We start from the raw sequence: 21,822 nt of genomic DNA, 5'->3' as shown, positions 1-21,822 counted from the left end.
TCCCTGTTTCTCATACATTTGAGTAATCCTTTGGTCATCCACGGTTTGGAGATTCGTTTCCTAACCGGTATTTTTTTAATCATTTCATTAGAGTTAATAGCTGTTTGAAGGGATTTAATGAGAAAATCAGCAGCATCATTAGCATCTGTCATCTGATAAATAGGGGAAAAATCAAAATCACTGATGGTTCTGTCCAAACCTTCATAGTCACAAAACTTAAAGGTTCTGACAGGTGCACGGGGGATTTCTGTCTTAAGATTAATATTAAGGACTATGGAATCATGGTCAGTAATTGATGAATCGATAACACAGCATTGGGGAAGACATTTTGTTTTAATCATTATATGATCTAAGCAAGTTTTATTGTTTCGCGTGGGTAGGGAATGTCCTGGCAGGATAGAATTAGATGCTAGCATGTTTAGGTAGTCATTTGCTCTGGTATCGAATTTAGACGGACAAATACTTAGATTAATGTCGCCAATTATAATAATGTTTTTGTAACGTGAGAGTTTTTTAAGTTGGAGTTCGAGGGAATTGATAAATTTAGTAGCATTAAGGTGATGGGGAGGACGGTAAATACCAATTAGACATGTATCTTCATTTATTCGTATTAATGTACTATTAGCTTCTAAGATCATTATTTGTTCAGTTTGTATTTTGAGCGATTTTTTGTAATAAATAACTACACCTTCATTTTTGGTTAGATGAGATAATGGATCAGACGTGATAAAATTGTAGTTTTCTAAGGTAGGAATAATGTTTGTCGACGGTAAAAAGCACTCAGTTAGGACAATTAGGTCCCAGTCTATTTGAGAACGAGTCAATAGGGTTATAAAACTACTCCAGTTGAACGAGATGCTTCTAATATTCTGAGATATAACTTTGAGATTGTACTTGTTTATATTTAATTTAGAATTTAAATTATCTATATCACATGTGAAACTCTCTGCCACAGACAGAGAGTCGAGACTGGAACTCAAGTTCCAGTCCATGTTTTCTGTAGATAGACTGTGACAAACAAGTACATCGTCAGTATATTCTCAGTGGTTATCTTGATTTTATAGCAATGTATGGAATATTTGGGAAACAGTGAAGTGATTTTGGAGTAAAAAGTAACTGGAATTGTTAAGTAATGTACAGATTTTCCATAAATTACGGTTTTCCGCCGACGCGCTATTTATAGGGACGCTGCCCCCGCCGCCGCGGCCGGCCCGTACCGTGCCGCAATACTAATATCGTGATATCTCCTAAACTATATGTCTAAATAACACACTGTAAACTGCAAAAATAATCTAAATTAAATGCTCGTGATGATGAACTTACTTATTTTGATAAGGATATATGTATTATTGGTTATATCACCAGTTAAACATCACCATCGTATTGAAGTGTTCAAGGTTACAGACGGTAGTCTTTCTTCGTTTGTTAGCAAAAAGACTCGGATTATATCTACACTGAGTGTGCATTTTACGAATAGTCGAAAAGACAAAGATCTGTCTCACCGTAAGGACTTCCCACTGTTGATACAGTTCGAATGTTGGATGACGAAAAGGAAGGGAAGCTCCTACTTTAAGTATCGCACGTTGAGCCCGTTCCACCTCAATGAGATGCGTTTTTGCAGCCCCGCCCCATGAAGTAATGCAATATCCGATTAGAGATTGACACAGTGCCTGATAAACCATTTTAAGAATTTTACGATCAGCTAAAGTTCTTAAGTATCTGAAAATATAGATGAGCTTGCGTAGTCTTGTCGTTAATGATTGTATATGAGTTTTGAAGGTTAGGGCAGTGTCAATTTCTACACCTAAGTATTTAATAGTATCAACACGATCTAACTTCAGGCATGAGCATTGAGGCGAAATATTATTGCACGTATGGGCAGTAATAAAACCGGTTTTAGGCCATTGAGTTTTATTTAAAGCGAAGAACATATGTTTCGTTTTACTCAAATTCAATGTTAGCATGTTTGTGCTTACCCAGCCAGTGACCATATTGAAGGCAGTTTGGGCATTGCAATACGCTTCGTCCCACGTTTTACCATCAACGACAAGTGCGGTGTCATCGGCAAAAGCAAAGATTGTACAGTTTGGAACTTGTAGCTGGCAGAGGTCGTTAATATAGACAAGGAATAGCGTGGGACCCAATATGCTACCCTGTGGCACACCATGTGTTACGGGAAGTTGGTCGCTAATCAGGTTTCCAATTTTAGCTTGTTGGAGTCTATCCTGAAGATAGTCAGTCAGAAGTGACAGCGGCAATCCTCTTACTCCTACCGCTTGTAATTTTTGAATGAGAAGGGGGACCGAAACTGTGTCGAAAGCTTTTTTAAAATCTAAAAATATGCCGATATTTTTAATACCTAAGTCAAGATTGCGTACAATAGTGTCAGTCAAGCTATAGACAGCATCATCTGTTGATTTACCTCTTCGAAAACCAAACTGGGATGGAGCGAGGATTTTGCTGTTTTCAAGAAAATTAACTAAGCGATTATTAATGAGACGTTCTACAATTTTGGATAGTGCCGGTAATAAAGATATAGGTCTGAAGTTGTCAACACTGTTCTTGTCACCACTTTTATAAATCGGTTTAACTAGAGCAATCTTTAGAGCACGGGGAAAGACACCCGTCTGGAAAATTAGATTGCATAGGAATGTGATCGGAGTTGTGAGAATGTTCACATATCTCTTCAGCAAAAGGCTAGGAATGTTATCTACACCGGGAGCTGCATCGGTTTTTAAAGCCATTATTGCTGATATAATCTCTTCTTCGTTAGTTGGTAGTATAACAAATGAGTTAGGTGGGGGGTCTCTGTGCTTAAATTTAGTATTACGTGTTGTTATGGGTATAATCTTACGAGCGAGGTCACTTCCCACACTGGCAAAATAAGAGTTGATGTGATTGATACTATCTTTGGGTGCATGGTAGCTTAGTAGATTGGGTGAATGGTCAGTTTTGTTTTTAGATTGAGTTAGCTGTGTTATTACATTCCATAATTTTTTATGTGATTTGCCTGCTTCCGTTATAAGACTATTATCATACGCTCTCTTGGCCTTCTTTAAGATTATATTGCAAAAGTTTCTGTATCTTTTATAGGTACACTCTAATATTACATTTTCGGGATCCCTCTTATGCTTTTTATGTAAATTGTCCCTGTTTCTCATACATTTGAGTAATCCTTTGGTCATCCACGGTTTGGAGATTCGTTTCCTAACCGGTATTTTTTTAATCATTTCATTAGAGTTAATAGCTGTTTGAAGGGATTTAATGAGAAAATCAGCAGCATCATTAGCATCTGTCATCTGATAAATAGGGGAAAAATCAAAATCACTGATGGTTCTGTCCAAACCTTCATAGTCACAAAACTTAAAGGTTCTGACAGGTGCACGGGGGATTTCTGTCTTAAGATTAATATTAAGGACTATGGAATCATGGTCAGTAATTGATGAATCGATAACACAGCATTGGGGAAGACATTTTGTTTTAATCATTATATGATCTAAGCAAGTTTTATTGTTTCGCGTGGGTAGGGAATGTCCTGGCAGGATAGAATTAGATGCTAGCATGTTTAGGTAGTCATTTGCTCTGGTATCGAATTTAGACGGACAAATACTTAGATTAATGTCGCCAATTATAATAATGTTTTTGTAACGTGAGAGTTTTTTAAGTTGGAGTTCGAGGGAATTGATAAATTTAGTAGCATTAAGGTGATGGGGAGGACGGTAAATACCAATTAGACATGTATCTTCATTTATTCGTATTAATGTACTATTAGCTTCTAAGATCATTATTTGTTCAGTTTGTATTTTGAGCGATTTTTTGTAATAAATAACTACACCTTCATTTTTGGTTAGATGAGATAATGGATCAGACGTGATAAAATTGTAGTTTTCTAAGGTAGGAATAATGTTTGTCGACGGTAAAAAGCACTCAGTTAGGACAATTAGGTCCCAGTCTATTTGAGAACGAGTCAATAGGGTTATAAAACTACTCCAGTTGAACGAGATGCTTCTAATATTCTGAGATATAACTTTGAGATTGTACTTGTTTATATTTAATTTAGAATTTAAATTATCTATATCACATGTGAAACTCTCTGCCACAGACAGAGAGTCGAGACTGGAACTCAAGTTCCAGTCCATGTTTTCTGTAGATAGACTGTGACAAACAAGTACATCGTCAGTATATTCTCAGTGGTTATCTTGATTTTATAGCAATGTATGGAATATTTGGGAAACAGTGAAGTGATTTTGGAGTAAAAAGTAACTGGAATTGTTAAGTAATGTACAGATTTTCCATAAATTACGGTTTTCCGCCGACGCGCTATTTATAGGGACGCTGCCCCCGCCGCCGCGGCCGGCCCGTACCGTGCCGCAATACTAATATCGTGATATCTCCTAAACTATATGTCTAAATAACACACTGTAAACTGCAAAAATAATCTAAATTAAATGCTCGTGATGATGAACTTACTTATTTTGATAAGGATATATGTATTATTGGTTATATCACCAGTTAAACATCACCCAACGAATTAAATGTTTTTTTAATACAGAAAAGTAGTTTTTGTGACTTAAATAAAAAAGCTGGATATATGTCATCGCGGACTTTTTTGTAGAACTAATAAAGACCAATGTTTTTGCTATACATTGTTCTTACTTGTATCCAACTTACTTGTATTTTTTTTCTGACTTCTTGGACATAAATCGCTATAACTCAGCTAATATAGTTTCAATGTATTTCAATTATATATAAAAACCTGTCGGAGAAAATACTCTTTCTATTAGTGAAAACCGCATCAAAATCCGTTGCGTAGTTTTAAAGTTTTATGCATACGAAGGGACTACAGACAAAATGGGCGACTTTGTTTTATACTATGTAGTGATGATACTTGTATTAATAAACATCCAAGACCCAGGCCAATCAGAAAAAGTTCTTTTCTTATCATGCCCTGACCGGGATTCGAACCCAGGACGTCCGGTGTCACAGACAAGCGTACTACCGCTTGCTAGCCTATCGCCTAAATGAAGAAGCCCAAGTTTATAAGTCTATCCCTCAGTCGCCTTTTACGGTTTAGTTGACAGCTTGTCATATTACGTATTTCGGCATTATCTTAATACGTCACATTATTATCTCGTCTCTTGACTTAACTTGACAACGTCTCCTACTGGTCTCATGCTGTATTTCGTCACTTTCGTAATTCGTCCGACATTGTACAATTAGGCACATCATTATAAACTGAAACTTAAATTCACGAGAAGCGGATCATGAATTAAATGACGGACCAGAAACGAAACAAATGACATCACATTTGACATATCAGAAAAAAAAAATTGTAAACCTCATGTAGGTATAAATAAATAGATGATATGTTTGTGATTCATAAAATATCCTCAGAGAAGCATAAAATAGATTAATAGGAAAAAATGGTTAACAATTATTAACTTGATTGTACATGCTCGTCGGACGAATTGCGAAAGTGACGAAATACAGCATGAGACCAGTAGGAGATGTTGTCTAGTTAACTCAAGAGACGAGATAATAATGTGACGTATTAAGATAATGCCGAAATACGTAAAATGACGAGCTGTCAACTAAACCCCTTTTACTACATCCAAGGGAAAGAGATGAAGCGATCCTACTCTTTTTTGCATTGGTGCCGGGAACCACACGGCACAAATCAATTGAGCTGAACGGAAAAGATTGTACCATTAATAACGTTTAGCTACATCCACATAAGTGGTCCAGTAGATAATTGGAACGAAATCAGCGCGAAAATGGCCCTTAATTTATGAGCAATAAAGCTTATTTATGTGTGAATAGTCCCGGTGGAAAAATACCGTGCGGTTACCCTGAGCCTGTTGAAACAATTGATCAGATTTAGCGCGCCTTTGAAATTGTTTTATAGTTATTGACGGTTCAAGTGATCAATTAGAATGCATTTCGACGGCCTCTGTGGCGCAGCGGTAGTACGCTTGTCTGTGACACCGGTGGTCTCGGGTTCGAATCCCGGCCAGGGCATGATGAGAAAAGAACTTTTTCTGATTGGCCTGGGTCTTGGATGTTTATCTATATAATTATTTATTATAAAATATAGTATCGTTGAGTTAGTATCTCGTAACATAAGTTTCTAACTTACTTCGAGGCTAACTCAATCTGTGTTATTTGTCCCGTATTATATTATTGGTATTCAAAGGAATGTTCATAACTTTGATAATAGTCATTGTTACATGGCCGTGGTGGGATTCGAACCTGTGCCTTTATGCGTATCACACATTTTAACCGGGCACCTTACCGATTCGACCACCGACACTCCAAAAAATAAATCCAAAAATCTTATCTAAATACGATTCGACTCACCTCTCTTGAACTGATTGTGGTTTCTTATCACGCGCTCGGCGTTCTTTCTCGCTATGTAGAACCATTCCGAGGTATTGCTCAAATATTTATATTCAACAGCCAGATCCTTCGCCAATATAGGCCCCTCAGGCAGACGATATGCAAACGGGCAAAAAAGTTGGTAATTCTTATATTGATATTGATCGTAACAGTTACCAGCCGCAAAAATGTCGTCATCAAACTCCACCATCGAGAACAAACTCGCATGCAACAAATACTCATTGTACATCACTGAAGGACCCGCGTACTTCCACAGTCTTGTCAACATATTAGCTCTGTTAACAGCCACGTCTGCTTCTATCCTAAATCTTTCTTGAGCGTACCTATCGACTACACCTACACCTAAATTCAAATGAGTACCAGCCGTACAATTCTCCCCTAAGAGATGTTGAGTTTCTATCAATCTAAGAAATTTTGTGACGACATCTTCGTGTGCCGGCTTAGCGATTGTCGCGTTATCAGCTTCATTCAAAGTTTCATTCGATAATTCTTTGGCTGGTTCAGCTAATATGTCTTCCATAGTCATTCTTCTTGTGTCATTGTCGTAACTATGTTCTACATTTATAAAATGGTCGATAAGTGATGAGTCCTCTGTAGTCACTTCTGATTTTATGTTAGATGTGATGTTACCGAATAATTTTTGAAAAACATCGGCTGTGCTGTCTTTTTGTGCTTCGTCTTCGTCAGGCACACCGTAAGGTCTTAAAGCTGACACTATCGGGTCTTCACCAGATTTATCGATACTTTCTGAAACAAAATAAAATCAATATTAGTCCATTACTTCACTCTTTCTAAAATACGAGTAAATTAAATATTAGGAGAGGTTTGAGAAATTATTACCAACATGAGGTTCAATTTGTTGAGTCTAGAAAGTTGGCTCTGACGTGTGATTTCCCGTAGTTAAGAATAGAACCACTCCATATCTTTCCCATAAATGTCGTAAGAGGCGACTAAGGGACCGGCATATAAACTAGGGTAGGCGATGGTCGAGCAACATGTCACTATTTAAATCTCAATTCCATAAATTCAAAATTCAAATTCAAATTTCTTATTTATTATTATAGGATACTATATATCGCTTAATAATTGCGCTATACAGCTGAACGTGGCCATTCAGGCTTTTCAAGACTGTTGACTCTGTCTACCCCGCACCCGACATAGACGTCATAATATGTGTATTTTTTTAATCTACGACTTTGAACCTAAAATCGTTATGAAGCAATCGTAAATCTTAATCGTAAAAAAACTAAAAGCCGTTATCATAATTTATGACAATGTTTATGACATTAATTGTGATTTAATGCATTTGTTCCCCGTTATTTCGTTTATTTAAATAATTTGTGGTAAACTGACACCTTTAACTCACAAATCAAACCAGTAAATTGGCACATTGTTTAAGCTTCCTAATTAAATAAGTCGAGTCTCAAAATGACTTTGTGTTGTGAAATTTTATCCGTTAAAATTGGATTTTCGTAGAATGTTTACGTGTTTAGTCCTATTATTTTTAGAAACATGTTTGTTTATATTGATCATCATTAGTTATACCTGCCTATACCTTTAATATGCAAAATTAAATTTATTTTAAAATTAAAATTTAATCAGCTTTTCCGACAATTGTCGAAAAAGCTAATTAAGGTATCTCGTGACCGGAGGGCTGGAAATTATCTGGCTGAGAAAATCAGCATTACCATTCAAATTGGCAATGCTGCCAGCCTTCTGGGTACACTCCCGCATGTTGATGTTATGCAGGGACTGTACAATTTGTAAATTAAATTTTACTTTGACATTATTTTTTTTTATTTATTTTATAAAAAATATTATAAAAAATGTTAACGGCAGTAAAGCTCTAACCTTATGTAAATTATGTATGACTAGAGGCCGCCCGCGACTTCGTCCGCATGGAAACCCTATCAATCCCGCGGGAACTCTGGGATAAAAAATAGCCTATGTGTTATTCTGGGTCTTCCGCTACCTACTTACCAAATTTCATGGTAATCGGTTCAGTAGTTTTTGCGTGAAAGAGTAACAAACATCCATACATCCATACAAACTTTCGCCTTTATAATAGTAGTAGGATGTATGTATAAACGTAAATATTATTTTAATAGTTAGCCGTTGAAAAAAGAAAATTAATATTATTTGTTTAAAAAATATGTGTTTAATTCTTTTTTCTTATAACGTCGTTTTAACGGCCTCTGTGGCGCAGCGGTATTACGCTTGTCTGTGACACCGGAGGTCCCGGGTTCGAATCCCGGTCAGGGCATGATGAGAAAAGATTTTTTTCTGATTGGCCGGGGTCTTGGATGTTAATCTATATAAGTACTTTTATAAAATATAGTATCGTTGAGTTAGTATCTCATAACACAAGTATCGAACTTACTTCGAGGCTAACTCAATCTGTGTAATTTTTCCCGTATATATTTATTTATTATTACAGACTGACAACCAAAAGAAATCTACAGCGATAGAGATAGTTCGCGTCATAATAAAAACCGAAATAACAATAAATTTTCGTGCGATAAAAACGGCATCGCGCGTTTCATTCTACGGGAACTGCTTTTTAGAAATTGTTCTAATAATGTTGAAACAAGAGCTTTTTATCACCACCTGTTTACAAGAGTATCAGGACACGGAAAATTCAGCTTTATTAAATCCTTGCTTCCCTGCTTCTTGGATACTGATTAGGATACATGCAAAGACTGTTTTCCGTAAAAGGGATTTGGCCACAGACATAGATTGGGATAGATCACGCGAATATCGAATCGCATGGAAACAAACTACCTACATACATATAATGACATCTTGAGGAGAGATTGAAATTGAAAGGCCGCGTTCAGCGGAACAGCATAACGACGTAATTGAGATTACAAATTGTGACAGTTTGCTAGTTTAAGAAGAAGAAGAATAGAATTCTTATTCTAATTTCATTACCCTTTTCCTTTTGCGTGGCAAAAGAGTAAAAAAATGAATTTACTTTCTAGCCTCATCCATTGACTTCAAATATATAATTTTGAAATTCAATTCGGCAAATGTATTAAAATCAATGTATTCTTACAAAACATCATTGATTTTAATAATTTTGGATTTATAATTTTTAAACATTTTTATCTCAATACCCTATTGGCAGTTATCCCGCTTTTGTTCGCTTTCTCCAGCTACAAACCGTGCCTGCCCGTGACTGTTTAGTCAGGTTTTATAGTCGTACAACTCTCATCAGACATCCTCAATCTTTGCAGGGTAACCTTCAACTCAAATTGTAGCGCATCTATTCTGTTCTATGTCCGTGGACGTAGCCTTGGAGGAACGAGCTTGTAAAATCTGTGCAATCACCTCCTATAAACGAGGATTTTGTTTATGAGCAAAACAAATCGCCAGTTTCATTACAGAGGAGCCGAGAATTGATAGCGCACGTTATTGCTCTAAGGCGTTTCATTCTATCTGTGAATAGTTATTGATAGCTGTGTTGAGACTTGTTTTACATATTTTTCACCTTTGCGTTAGCGCCGTGTGGTTCCTCGCACTTTAGGATAGAATCTGCCTACGGTCGTGAAAGAAGTCTAAGCGAAAAGCAAATCAAACTTGGAATTTTTATTGTAAGCGATGGGCTAGTAACATGTCACTATTTGAACCTCAAAAACCATAAAGCTGAATGTGGCCGTTCAGTATTTTCAAGACTCTTGACTCTACGCCGTAAAGGATATATCCATGGCTATATGTCTGTATAAATGAACATTAATTTATTAATATTTATTTAATTAATTTAGTTTATAATGAAGTGAGCTAAAATGTGATAAGTACTTTATCGAATTTGCAATTCAGCGAATAAATTGATCAAATATATTTATTGTGCAACACAGGTACCAAATCCGATTAAATCAAAACTAAATTAAATTATGCAGTTAATTGACCGAACACATATTTTCATTAAGTTACAATAATTTTAGTGGAATCACTACTAAATCATGAAATTTTAGTAATAATCGTATACGATTATAATAGCTTCTAGTCACTTCCAATGGAACATGAACCGGGATAACGCTATATATATATTAATTTATATAGCGTTATCCCGGTTATATTATTCTGTTTATCCTAAGTTCGATTCGAATGGACGTACAGAAATCTGAATGATCAGATTTCTAATTATTGATCTAGAAGGCAAATTATACATACATACATATAATCATGTATCCCTTGCGGGGTTGTCTAATTTGGGCAATAGTTTAGGCGTGATACGATTACAAACATACATTTTTAAGATAATTAAGCCTGAAGCTGAACGTGGCCTTTCCGTCTTGTCAAGACTGTTCGCTCTGACTATCCCGCAAGGTATATAGACGTGCCTATATATATGAATATATATTAGGATTTTATTAATGTTCTAGTCTCTTTACAGCAGAAAAAGTCGTCGGGAAAAGCTTGTATATAAAGGCGAGACAAACATTCCCAAAGATGAGAGTTAAGCAACTATTTTAGACCCCATCCTGCTTATCCAGCTTAATAGAGATTTTACGACCTCAGTCACCCAGACGGTTAAACCACTAAAGATATTCAGAGTTGTACTAAAACTAAATGGATAACGTAATATTACTATCGTCATTCACTTAGCTTCTGTAGCAGAGTAGTAAAAGTTAAGTAGAGGAGTCGACTTTGAATTTATTTTTATGTATATACTACATACTAGCTGTGCCCGCGATTTCGTCCGCGTTTGCGGACGGAATTATTAACACATATGGTCACGTCTTTATCCCTTACGGGGTTGACAGAGCCAACAGTCTTGAAAGGACTGAATGGCCACGCTCAGCTATTTGGCTTAATAATAGAATTGAGATTCAAATAGTGACAGGTTGCTAGCCCGTCGCCTAAAAAAGAATCCCAATTATGTAAGCCTATCACTTAGTCACCTTCTACGACATCCATGGGAAAGAGATGGAGTGGTCCTATTCTTTTTTGTATTGGTGCCGGGAACCACACGGCATATTTACTTGTACGCGAAGCGTTTTACTGCCAAAGCCTGTGTTGTTGCCAACTAAACAAAACAAAATATAGGCAATTTCTCATTTTATTACTCAGCGATTACTCAAATGAAGAGATCCAGTGGCCGATTGGAAGCAATTCTGTTGTGTGGCTATTACGTGACGACTGTATCTTATTTTACTATTCACTAGCTGTACCCGCGACTTCGTCCGCGTGGAAAAGTTATTTTGGGCATCATTGAAGCTATCAAGGATGAATAATTTTTCCGGTTTAATTTAATTACCTTAAGTAAAATATAGGCTTATTTTTGAAAACTCTACAGATGCAATCTTCTTTTAAACAGCACATAATTTTTTGCTAATAAAATAAATTTGAGGCTTGAATTATGAAGTACTAAATCAAAGAGTATTTATTTATTTACTTATTCACTCGTTCACTCATTTTCTTATTTAAGCTTTTATCGGCAGCTTCAGCTCCATTAAAATAAAGTCTGTTTTTCATTCAGCTTTCATGACGAAACACCAAAAATATTAAGATCAAATCAAATGTTACTTTCGCTCACGCGAAGAAAAATACAGCATATACTTGAATCCAGGTCTTGAATTAAGGTAAGGAGTAATTACAATGGAGGTTTCTACTATAAAATTCATAAAAATCGTTCTAGCAGACGAACAGATAAATAAACATTGGCATTTTATTATGAAACTAGCTGTGCCCGCGACTTCGTCCGCATGGAATAGTATTTTAGGCATCATTGGCTTCTAATAGTTGCAGCGTGATGTTATACGAGTAAAGCCTAAAGCCTTCCTCGATAAATGGTCTATTCAACACAAAAATAATTTTTCAATTCGAACCAGTAGTTCCTGAGATAAGCACGTTCAAACAAACAAACAAACTCTTCAGCTTTGTAATATAAGTATAGATAACGATGTTAAAAAATTCTTTGTAATTGGAAATAAAATTCATACAATTGAAATAGATAGATAGATTCAGACAGGACGCACTTATCTTGAAAATTATCTGAAATGATGGAAAATGTAATGAAAGCAGTCTGCTAGGAAAATTGTGATGTTTATCTTAGAAAAATTGAAGTAACACAATTTGTTGCGAGATGAAAATCTTAAATGTCTGTCTGATGTAAGGGAACACTTATGTTTTACAGATTAATATAACAATACATATATATTAAGGTCGTCCTGGTTAAGGGACAGGTCAAAAGTACCCGAAACCGCCGAGCTTGTATGAAGAGAGTTATGAATGTGGATGAAGCGAAGGAATTATGCAGAGATCGTGGCAAGTGGAAAGAGGTAGTCTCTGCCTACCCCTCCGGGAAAGAGGCTGATTTTATGTATGTATGTATGTATCTACAAACATACATATATTCTCATGTATATCCCTTGCGGGGTAGACGAGTCTATTGTTATAGAATTATATTGCTACTGAACCACTCCATCTCATTCCCATGGATGTCGTTAAAGGAAACTCAGGGATAGGATAAACTTGGGATTCTTCTTGTAGGCGTTGAGCAAGCAATATCTAGGTTACCACTATTTAAATCACAATTCTACTATTAAGGCTTACAGCTGAACGTGGCCTACAGCTTTGTCTGCCCCGCAAAGGATATAGAGGTGATAATAATTTTAAAATACATTTTTCCTCTTTTTCCTCAAGAAAAACAAAAGTAGGAACTACTAAAATGCGAAATCTATGAGAAAGACTGATCAAATAATAAATTAGAGTTTAGCAGATGTCAGTCAACTACAAGCGAACCACGAAATTAGTTTTAGGGCAAACGAGTGTAAAGTGCTGGTCACACTGACGCTGCGACAAACTCGATTTAAAAAAGCGTGACCAATCATACATACATACATATGGTCACGTCCATATCCCATGCGGGGTAGACAGAGCCAACAGTTTTGAAGACTAAATGGCCACGTTCAGCTATTTGGCTTAATGATAGAATTGAGATTCAAATAGTGACAGGTTGCTAGCCCATCGCCTAAAAGAGTTCCATCCCAAGTTTATAAGCCTATCCCTTAGTCGCCTTTTACGACATCCATGGGAAAGAGATGGAGTGGTCCTATTCTTTTTTGTATTGGTGCCGGGAACCACACGGCTGTATGTGACGTGACCAATCTGTGGCTACTAACTAAGGTTCGACTGGCAGAGAATGCCTTGTGGCATTAAGTCCACCTGTTGTACATTTTACGTGCATAAAGATTAAATAAATAAAAAACTACTAACGTCAAACGTCATCAATCAATGACAGTAAAGAATACGATGCACTCAGCCAATAGCAGCGAAGTATGTGGCGTCATCTCAAACGTCACACGCCACGAGCCAATGACAGAGCGTAGGCATGTTAAATCTTAATATCAAAGATTTCATGCCGTGTGGGTCCCGGCATCTACAAAAAGAATAGGACCACTCCTAGGCTCATAAACTTGGGATACTTCTTTTAGGCGATGGGCTAGCAAACTGTCACTATTTGAATTTCATTTCTATCATTAGGCCAAATAGCTGAATGTGGCCATTTAGTCTTCAAGACTGTTGGCTTTGTCTACCCCGCATGGGATATGGACGTGACCATAATGTATGTAAGATTTCATGCATCGGAGTATTAATACTACCGACTCAATATAGTCGGGACGCAGTTCCCCAACCATAATAAGAAGCCTAGCGGAAGATCTTCCCTTTGTGGCGGTTGAGACAGAACTATCGCTCCCGCTACAAATGTGAAATACGCATGGCATAAGTATTACAACGGGCTTCATAGTAAAGTACCTCCTAATATCTCTTCATCATTTTCACAGACAAAAATATAATTCTCGAGAATAAACTTTACAAAGTAAATAAGTAATTTTTAGAAAGAAAAATATCTATTTGTACCTAAAAAATTGTCATGGCAATTTTTTTACGGAAAAATCATATAAATTGATTTATTTATATACACAGAAAACATCGAAACTGAAAAACAAAAGAAACAAAATAACAACGGTATCATATACACGTCTTTATCCCTTATGGATAGTACAGAGCCAATAATCTTTACAGACTTAATGGTCTCATTAGCTGGATGGCTGAAAATCCAATTAGTGACAGGCTGCTACCAAATCGCCTTATAGAATACCAAGATTATAAGACTTTCCCTTGATCGACTTTTGTGTTCTATACTGGAAGAGAAGCAACTGGCATACACACGTTGTTTTTTCATTGCTATCAGACTACCATCCATACATACATACATATGATCACGTCTATATCCCTAGCGGGGTAGACAGAGCCACCAGTCTTGAAAAGACTGATAGGCCACGCTCAGCTGTTTGGCTTTGTGATAGAATTGAGATTCAAATAGTGACAGGTTGCTAGCCCATTGCCTAAAAGAGGAATCCCAAGTTAATAAGCCTGTCCCTTAGTCGCCTTTAACGACATCCGTGGGAAAGAGATGGAGTAGTCCTATTCTTTTTTGTATGGTTCCGGGAACCACACGACACCATACAAGCGAAAATCTAGAAAATAAAATGATTCGTGTGACACAGCCTTTATAAAGGCCCGTCAGTCTCCTTACCCTAGTTTGTTCGACCGATTCAAATTCAAATTTTGTCTTTAATTTTATCTGCGACATAATTTGTAATTTGATTGCTTGTAATTTGGTTTGAATATTAATTGAAGATCACTTTAGAAATAATCCTTAATGAACTTAGTTGAATATATAAGTCAGTAATTCGGTTATTTTTAGATTTGCAAAAGGCTTAGTTAGTTTTTTTCCAAATTCCAAAATCAATTCAATTTCAGCTATCGAAAAGTATTCATTCATTGTATGTATGTAGCGACATATCTTTTAGTAGCTATGTCATTAAAAAAATCTCGTTTTGTTAAGTAAATTTTTTATGTCAATATTAAGAGACCTGTGTGTACAAAAACATAAGCAAATACATGTTATCTATGAAATTGGAATGAAAAACAATTTTTTTTATATGTATGCATATTTTGATGGCCCAGATGGCGGCCTCTGTGGCACAGCGGTAGTGTGCTTGTCTGTGAAACCGGAGGTCCCGGCTTCAAATTCCGGCCAGGGCATGATATGAAACTAACTTCCTCTGATTGACCTAGATCTTGGATGTTTATCTATGTAAGCATTTATTATATTTATTATACAATATAATATCGTTGAGTTAGTATCTCGTAACACAAATTTCGAACTTACCTCGAGGCCAGCTCAATCTGAGTAATTTGTCTCGTTTGTTGATCGCACATCGATCGTTCTTCTATATCTATATCTATACATATAATAAATCTGTAGAAAGGTCAATTCTGTACATTGAAAATATTGAAAAAATAAATAGCAGGGGGTGTTACTGGATCGATACCAAACACAAAAATGTGATTAAAAAAATTTTTGTCTGTCTGTCTGTATGTTCAGGCATCACGTGAAAACTAACGGTTCGATTTTGATGAAACTTGGTATAATTATACCTTATTATCCTGGGCGTAAAATAGGATACTTTTTATCCCGAAAAAATACGAAGAAAAAAAAATCTTAATTTTTCAGTTTATCCATAGACGTTGTTCTGTAGAACCGCAAACACACGTTGCGTTACCCGCAGTGGATTTAGCGCCGTAACCTGTAGCGCCTAAAGTCGGCTTTGGCTTGAACCGTTTGCTGCACAAGCGGGCCGCTACTAATTACTATGAAAAAAATACTACATAGCTACATTAATTCCCATCAAGCTGAAAATGAGTATAATTATTTAAAACACAATCAAAAGCATTATTTCAAAATTCCCCATGATTTCGGTTTAAGGAAAAAAATTTACTCACGGTCAAAGGTAAAAAATGGGTGTATCGCAATTTTCTTTAAAACGGTAAGTTTTTCAAATCGGAAAATTACCTCAGACATAAATTGTAGATCATAAAGTTATCTATAAAAAAGGTATCAATAATTTTTTTCAACAAAGCTACCGTTTCTGTGATATAACGATGCAAAAAGTTGCAATCGTCATAATATGCATCCGTTTCCTTGCCACCTCTGAGGTAGTGTACTATTAGCGCGTTTTTTTTTTACATTTTTATTATTAAACTTGAAAAAGTCTGAAATAGGTTAGAATAAACACGTGTTTTTACTACGCAGTGGCACTCAAGACTAACTTTCGTATGTATTATTAAAAAAAAAATAGAATAACCCTAAGTGAAGAAAATCATCTTAGGACAATAATAGAGGTTACAATTATCAAATTCAATGCAATAATCAAATTAAAACTAAAGCTACTTATAAAAAGAAAGAAAAAAGATGACTACAAACTAAAATTTAATTTATAAATTGTACAGTCCTTGCATAGCATCAACATGCGGGAATGTGCCCAGAAGGCTGGCAGCATTGCCAATTCGAATGGCAATGCTGATTCTCTGAGCCAGATAATTTCCAGCCCTCCGGTCAAGATATACCTCAATTAGCTTTTTCGACAATTGTCGGAAAAGCTGATGGGCAGATAGGCCCCCCGGTCCCAGAGTTTCTACCCCAAAAGGTTCAAAAGTATAGATATTACCGATAACTACATACATACATACATAAAATCACGCCTCTTTCCCGGAGGGGTAGGCAGAGACTACCTCTTTCCACTTGCCACGATCCCTGCATACTTCCTTTGCTTCATCTACATTCATAACTCTCTTCATGCAAGCTCGGCGGTTTCGGGTACTTTTGACCTGACCCTTTACCAGGACGTCCTTAATTTGATCAAGATATGTTCGTCTAGGTCTTCCCACCCCGACCTTTCCCTCCACACTCTCCATGTATATCTGCTTAGACAACCTGTTTTCATTCATCTTCTCCACATGACCGAACCATCTCAACATACCCTTTTCTATTCCTGTAACTACATCTTCTTTCACATCACAACATTCCCTTATCACACTGTTCCTTATCCGGTCACTCAATTTCACACCCAACATACTCCTTAACGCTCTCATTTCCACTGCATTTATTCTGCTTTCGTGCTTCTTTTGCCATACCCAACTTTCACTCCCATACATTAATGTCGGGACCAACACGCCCCTGTGCACAGCCAGTCGAGCCTTTTTGGATAGTTTCTGACTGCTCATAAAGGCATGCAAAGCTCCATTCACCATGTTCCCCGCGTTCACTCTCCTTTCAATATCACTATCACACTTGCCATCTGATGTAAACTTTGATCCCGATAACTACATATTTGCGCCTTTTGAGGTTTTTTGCCTCATTTGAAGCAGAACGGCCTTAGATTTAGTAACCTGAAGATGAGACGGCGCAAGTGTGTCGACACAAGTAGCATCCCACACCAAAGGCCGCCCCAATCTCCAGGGTACCAAAGTCATACCATCCGGTCTCTTGGCATCATCCCTAGCCAGACCGTTTGGTTCTAGGAGGATTATATCATTTAGGGCGGCATGGCGCCCTAAACGGCCGGCACTCCTAGGGCATGAGAGGCCGTGGTGTCCATAGCCGACAACGGTATCCCCGCAAGGACAACTATTATTAAAGACTAAGGGTGAAGCCAGACGGGCGTAATTTTATAAGTTGTGAGTCGCAGAATTTCGGCCGCGTAAATTACGCCCAACCGAATTTCGGTTGAGCTGCCAGATGGACGTAATTTATTCAGTCGCTATCGAGTGTTGATACGGGGTGTTTGTGTCATCAAGTGCGATGGATCCATTGAAAATATTGTGTATTTACGAAGCATATTCAGAAGATACTGAAGATGATGCCAGAAAAAGAAGCTGGGTAAACCCACTCAATAGTGAGAGGCTGATATGTGGACAGTTCCATACATTATATGAACGTGTATGTGCAAATCCAGATATGTTTAAAAACTACTACCATATGCCATTACATGTTTTTCAAGAATTATTACATCACGTAAAACCTTTTATTACTAAATCGGACACAAATATGAGACTAGCCATCAGCCCAGAGGAAAGATTAATAATAACACTCAAGTAAGTTTTAAAGTATTTTAATTATTATTTTACTTAAATATAAAGATTAATGAACAAGCTGCACAGTATTCTATGTTTCATCATATTCATTTATTTCATTAGAGTGATATTCATTTGCCTGTGTTGTGTATCCTCTATTTACTGGTGTCGGGTAGTATTGATTACTGCTGTGGGAATCGGAAAAGGGTGATGAAAAATGAGGCCAATTTGATTGTGTGTGCTGTTCTGGAATTTGGTACTTGACTTTATTTAATGCTTTCATAAGTTCCATGCGAAATTCGAAATTCTGTTTTTCTGTCATTTTGGACATCTCCGGCAAAAAAGACAATAAAAATAATCGATTAGGATCCTTATCATCATCATTATCAAACTTTTTGAGAAGAGATTCTTGAAACAGTGTCAGTGTTTGTTTTTTATTTTTTGTTCGGGATACAGATGTCTCGGGTTGCGATGGCACTGTCTGCTTTGACGTCGATGGCTGGTTTTCGTATACAGGTTTTTGCATTGACGCTGGCTGGCTGGTAGACGGTTGATACAGTGGTGAGTCTGCTTCTGTGGATCTGGATTGTTCATCAGGATCTTCATCGTCGTTGTTGCCAGTTATATTACTGTCATCGTTATCATTATCAGTGTTTTCAGGAGAAGTTACATTTGAAAATGAGTTCCTTGACTGTTTGGTAACTTTTAAAAACTGCAATAAATCAAAATACGGGCATGGTTTCTTCTTCTTTGCTGCGCTACCACTTCTTTCTTCATTTTCTTTTTTTTTTCACGCGTGTAATAATCTCTTACGGTTTTCCATTTTTTTTGCAGAAAATGTACTGAAAAGCAAAAGATTAAAATTTTAATAGGATGATTATGTTATTGATTTATGTAATAAAATATAACTTTAGTGTTTTCAATTGTGTTCAATTAATTATTTTTACATTTTGTTTCAGGTATCTTGCCAAAGGTATTGATTTAAATACAATAAGTGAAGACTTCTTGATTGGGCGTTCTACTGCGTATGATATCGTCAAACATACCTGTATACAAATATGGAATGTACTTCAGCCTAATGAAATGCCAGAACCGAATGAATCTATTTGGAATTCGAACTCCGAGCTTTTTTATAAGAAAACTAATTTTCCAAATTGCGTTGGGGCAATAGATGGTAAACACGTCAGAATAAAATCACCTTCACACAGTGGTTCGAATTATTATAATTATAAGAAATACTTCTCCATCGTGTTAATGGCTGTGGCAGATGCAAACTGTTGTTTTACAACGATTAATGTTGGTGATTATGGAAAAGAATCCGATAACTCTATATTCAGAAAGTCTACATTAGGTCAAAAGTTTTTCAGAAATGATTTAAATTTACCGGAAGACAAAAATTTGCCCAATTACACAAACGAACCCCAACCTTTTGTTTTTGTTGGAGATGAGGCGTTTGGTTTACACAGAAATATGATGCGCCCATATCCTAACAGAAACCTAGATAGAAACAAACGTATTTTTAATTATCGTCTTAGTAGAGCGCGACGATGTGTAGAATGTGCTTTTGGCATATTAACAAATAAATGGAGGGTACTTCACTCTTCAATGCAAGTCAACCCTGACTTTGCCATTGATATAGTTAAAGCTACATTCGTTTTGCACAATTTCGTGCGAAGGAGAGTTGGGGCTAAGTTTGACGATGAGTTTTTGAAATGTCCTTTACAATGTATTCAACAAATTTCAAATGGAAGAAGGTCGTCGAGTTCTGCTATAGTCACCAGAGATTTTTTTAAAAATTACTTTGTTTGTGAAGTAGGAGCGTTACCCTGGCAAAATCGAATCAATTCTGTATTCTGATCTTTTACAATAAATTACTTATTGGTAATTTTAATATAGGATACAGCATATAGATACAGCCGGTATAGATATAATACAGGTGTTACAAAAATCACTGAAAAGGTGAGACACGTAAACAATAGTTTCATACAAAGAACTCGATGGCATAGTCAGAATTTACCAAATCACGAAAAAAAATTTGACTCTCCATACAAAATGCGATTAGCACTGGGACATTTTGTATGGGGAGGTAAATTGACCATGCCATCGAGTTCTGTGTATGAAACTATTGTGTACGTGTCTCACCATTTCAATGATTTTTATAACACCCTGTATATTAATAATATTTTAATGTTAATAAAAATATTTTGTACGTGTCTCACCATTTCAGTGATTTTTAAAGCAGCCTGTATATCAATAACATTTTAATGTTAATAAAAATATGGTAAAAATACTCACTTTTCTTTTCTTTGTCTTCGTTGCTCAAGTTGTTCCATTCTTCAAAACAATTCTCAGCGACCTCTTGCCATGCTTTCTGTTTCAAAAACTTGTCACTGTATGACTTTTCTGACAAATTCCATAAACATGGCCGTTGTTCCACTTCAAAAATCAATTTTTCCGTGTCGAACATTTTTCAGAACAGCGAGAAACTCCTACCTACGCATCCCGTAACGAACTGTCGCTGCGCTGCCCCGCTGACCGCTCTCCCCTCCCTCACCCGCTGCCCCGCTGACCGCTCTCCCCTCCCTCACCCCGACAGAAATTCGGTCGAGTTTATGCGCGTGAGTCGACAGACAACTCATTTTGCGTCGTCGTGTGGCGCAAACTGCACTTTTGTATGAAACCGAATGCAGCAGAAATTACGCGACCGAAAATACGCGACTCACAACTCATAAAATTACGCCCGTCTGGCTTCACCCTAACGGTATTTCATGTGTTGAGCATTCTGAGATAAAGCAGCTATACGACCCTAGCCACGTACACAATTAAACAGAGAGACAGATGTTGTCTCAAGGTTTCACTACAGTATAAATGAAGGGACTGGGTTTCATTATACTTATGTATATTTTGAATTCAAGTTAAAATTACCGACAGAACAATATTTTTACTTATATTACTGCTACATCATCACTACATAGTATAAAACAAAGTCGCCCATTTTGTCTGTAGTCCCTTCGTATGCATAAAACTTTAAAACTACGCAACGGATTTTGATGCGGTTTTTACTAATAGAAAGAGTATTTTCTCCGACAGGTTTTTATATATAATTGAAATACATTGAAACTATATTAGCTGAGTTATAGCGATTTATGTCCAAGAAGTCAGAAAAAAAATCTAATTGAAGATTGCATTTGTGCGTGCGCCGCTTATACCGTTGGATACAAGTAAGAACAATGTATAGCAAAAACATTGGTCTTTATTAGTTCTACAAAAAAGTCCGCGATGACATATATCCAGCTTTTTTATTTAAGTCACAAAAACTACTTTTCTGTATTAAAAAAACATTTAATTCGTTGGGTGATGTTTAACTGGTGATATAACCAATAATACATATATCAATAATACATTATTTTGCAGTTTACAGTGTGTTATTTAGACATATAGTTTAGGAGATATCACGATATTAGTATTGCGGCACGGTACGGGCCGGCCGCGGCGGCG

General features: G+C 36.6%; 2 protein-coding genes and 1 long non-coding RNA gene across 3 annotated transcripts in view; 1 reads left to right on the top strand and 2 right to left on the bottom strand.

The window, feature by feature from the left end:
* Positions 1-21,822, bottom strand: part of LOC106132975 (metabotropic glycine receptor) — a 113,981-nt gene that overhangs the window by 49,782 nt on the left and 42,377 nt on the right. The window contains exons 2-3 of the mRNA XM_060949019.1: positions 15,744-15,780; positions 6,358-7,119 (exon numbers count right to left, since the gene is read on the bottom strand). Of these exons, the coding sequence (XP_060805002.1) occupies positions 6,358-7,119; positions 15,744-15,780 (799 nt within the window). The remainder of the gene's footprint in view (positions 1-6,357; positions 7,120-15,743; positions 15,781-21,822) is intronic.
* On the top strand, positions 17,892-20,614 carry LOC132903284 (uncharacterized). Its single transcript, XM_060951161.1, has 2 exons — positions 17,892-18,345; positions 19,284-20,614. The coding sequence occupies exons 1-2, from the start codon at positions 18,053-18,055 to the stop codon at positions 20,179-20,181; spliced, it is 1,191 nt and encodes a 396-aa protein (XP_060807144.1). The 5' UTR covers positions 17,892-18,052; the 3' UTR covers positions 20,182-20,614.
* Positions 18,347-20,759, bottom strand: LOC132903286 (uncharacterized). The gene is made up of 2 exons (XR_009657366.1): positions 20,620-20,759; positions 18,347-19,166 (listed from the first exon to the last, which is right to left on the bottom strand). It is a non-coding gene; the product is annotated as an uncharacterized LOC132903286 (long non-coding RNA).

The sequence above is a fragment of the Amyelois transitella genome, chromosome 3 (assembly GCF_032362555.1).
Source record: "Amyelois transitella isolate CPQ chromosome 3, ilAmyTran1.1, whole genome shotgun sequence".
Classification (NCBI taxonomy): Eukaryota; Metazoa; Arthropoda; class Insecta; order Lepidoptera; family Pyralidae; genus Amyelois; species Amyelois transitella.
Note: the sequence above shows the minus strand (reverse complement) of the source record. Positions and strands in the feature narration are given on the sequence as shown.